The following is a 2,706-nucleotide window of genomic DNA, read 5'->3' as shown; positions in this document are numbered from 1 at the left end:
GTACACTCCCGTGTACATCCCCGTGTACAATCAAAAACAACTGGTCCCTTCTACAAAAACAGCTTATTCTACAGTTGTGTCAACAACATTTAGGACCAAAAATATGGAAATGAACCTACTCACATGGAAATGGATGTATTATCGACGACTAGATAACACATCAAATATATCCATCAAATAGTCGAATGTGTAATGAAATTTTTTGTTTAAAACATGATTACACTCATGTGAAAGAGCACTTAGAGGATTCCCATAAAGATATTTCTTTGAAAGATAAAAAAGTGTGGATAAAATTATTTATTGAAACTGATGAACAAAATAAATTAAAATGCACTTTGTGCGATACTAAAACCACAACTATTATTTTTAAATTTGGATCTAATGCTGTCAAGCATTTAGAAGAGCAACATGGCATAGATCACATAAAAGAACAATATTATTTTTAAAAAATTGGACCATTTTTAAAGATATTGAACAATGATACTTTAAAATGTACTTGTTGTGCTAATTGTTCTTACAAAAGTCCAACCGACTTAAGAACACATTTATTAAACTTACACGTTGAAGAATTTAAGAACAATAATATAGTAGTAAGTAAAATAGTAATTATCATATCGTCTGGCCGAGTGACCTCGCTACAGTATAGGAGAAGACTGTACAGCCAGCGACTCAACGCCGAGGGCAGGCGGCGGTAAATAACCGGCACCCCTCAAAGTCAACGGCTCTGGGCGGAGGAACTTTGAGGGAGGGTGATGGTCCCGTGGTTAGAGGAAATGCCACCAAAACCCATCTGGACGGAGGGCAGCAGCTTCGTCGTCATCACGTCGAGCGGAGCGGGTAACCAGCGGTACGGACGGCGTGATAAGAAGCCTGGGCGGAGATGGAAACCATAGGAACGGCCAAGACACTGCGACTCACCAACACGCAGCGGTAAGCGTGGTGTTTCAATCGCCAAACACCCCTCCACTTATGAAATGTCGAATCTTAAAACTTATGTACCCCAGGCGGGTGGAGCGAAACGCTCAGAATCCCGCACTGTTAATACAGTCTGTCCCACGGATTCTGGGGGGGACGAAAATTCGACTCCAAAAGAAAAGACGAAGAACAACCAGTTATTCATCGGCACCTATAATATCCGGACGATGAGACTGGAAGAACACCTCACATCATTAGAAGCGGAATTAGCCGGCGTAAAATGGAACATACTGGGGTTATGCGAGACAAGACTGGCGGGTGAAGCAATCACCACCCTGAAATCGGGGCACTTGCTCTTCCAGAGAAACGCCGACACGGTGCGACAGGGAGGAGTCACAATCATGATAAATAAAAATATGAAACACTTAGTGTCAAAGATGAAAGCGATATCCGATCGTGTCTTGTTCATGGTAATCAATCCGAATCCACAGTATGCCATCAAGATCATACAAGCTTATGCGCCCACATCGTCTCATCCGGACGAAGAAGCAGAACAGCTTTACGAAGACATTGCCACCGCGAAGGGTGAGGGCGCCTGCTAACTTACAATCGTCATGGGTGATTTCAACGCCAAGGTAGGCCAACGAATAGATGCGGACCCGGAGAACATTGGAAGATATGGCCTGGGCTCCAGGAATGAAAGAGGACAGATGCTTATCGACTTCTTGCAAAAAGAAAATCTTTATTGCTTACCAACTTTCTTCCAAAAACCGCCGCAAAGAAAATGGACATGGATCAGCCCGGATGGCACGGTGCGAAATGAAATCGATTACATCATGATGACGGACAGAAGAATCTGCAAAGACGTGTCAGTTCTTAGCAGATTCAACACCGGTAGTGACCACAGGATGGTCAGATGTAAAATAGTTATGAATTTAAGAATGGAGAGAAAGAAGAAGATCTTGAGAGTACCGAGACCAACTGCTGCAGAAATTCAGGGAAGGGCAGCCGACTATCAAAGATACATCGAACAAAAACTTGGAACTAAAGAAAACCTATCAGCCCTGGATGTTGACCAGCTAAACGAGAAGATCGAAAAAGGAGTCCTAGAATCAGTCAAGAGAGTGTGCGCCCTGCGAAAAGTGACGCCCGTAAAAATAACAGCCGCGACAGAAGAGCTGATCGAGAAAAGGCGCCTAACTAGCCGAGAGTCTCCAGAATACCGAGGAGTAAACAAGCAAACGAAGAAGGCGATCAGAAGAGACGTACGGGCATACAACACGAGACTAATTGAGCAAGAGATGAAAGATAATTTGAACATGAAAGTGCTAAGATCGAAGCAAAGCAGAGGCAAAATCAGGATAGGCTGCATGAGAGATGCCAGAGGAATCACACGGTACGAAAAAGCAGGAATCGTAAAAATAATAGAAGAATTCTATGAAGACCTCTATGCGGAAAAAGTGCCCGCGCCAAGGACAGCATACACCCGGTAAGAAATACGAAATGTCGGGTCAGAAGACATACCTGATGTGACACGAGAGGAAGTTAGGGCTGCTTTAAAGGAAATAAAAAATAGGAAGAGCCCGGGCGAAGATAGAGTTACGGTAGAAATGCTGAAAGCAGGGGGAAACGCCCTATGGAAGGGAGGCTGGGATGGGGAAGGAGAATGGGGGGAAGGGGGTTTTTTTTGGGGGGAAGGGGGGGTAGGGGGGTGTTATGGGGGGCTATGGAAGGGAGGTTGGGATGGGGAAGGAGTGTGTGGGGGGAAGGGGGGTTCTGGGGGAAGGGGGG

General features: G+C 44.8%; 2 protein-coding genes across 2 annotated transcripts; both read left to right on the top strand.

Moving 5' to 3' along the window:
• Positions 1 to 974: 974 nt before the first annotated feature.
• Positions 975 to 1,517, top strand: LOC145948583 (protein CFDP2-like). The gene has a single exon (XM_083058241.1). The coding sequence runs from the start codon at positions 975 to 977 to the stop codon at positions 1,515 to 1,517; it is 543 nt and encodes a 180-aa protein (XP_082914367.1).
• Positions 1,518 to 1,529: 12 nt separating this feature from the next.
• On the top strand, positions 1,530 to 2,408 carry LOC145948581 (uncharacterized). Its single transcript, XM_083058240.1, has one exon. The coding sequence runs from the start codon at positions 1,530 to 1,532 to the stop codon at positions 2,406 to 2,408; it is 879 nt and encodes a 292-aa protein (XP_082914366.1).
• The last annotated feature ends 298 nt before the right edge of the window (positions 2,409 to 2,706 follow it).

Source organism: Prenolepis imparis, unplaced genomic scaffold, assembly GCF_030444845.1.
Source record: "Prenolepis imparis isolate NDT839.2.m4 unplaced genomic scaffold, iyPreImpa1.0 SCAF_476, whole genome shotgun sequence".
Lineage (NCBI taxonomy): Eukaryota > Metazoa > Arthropoda > Insecta > Hymenoptera > Formicidae > Prenolepis > Prenolepis imparis.
Note: the sequence above shows the minus strand (reverse complement) of the source record. Positions and strands in the feature narration are given on the sequence as shown.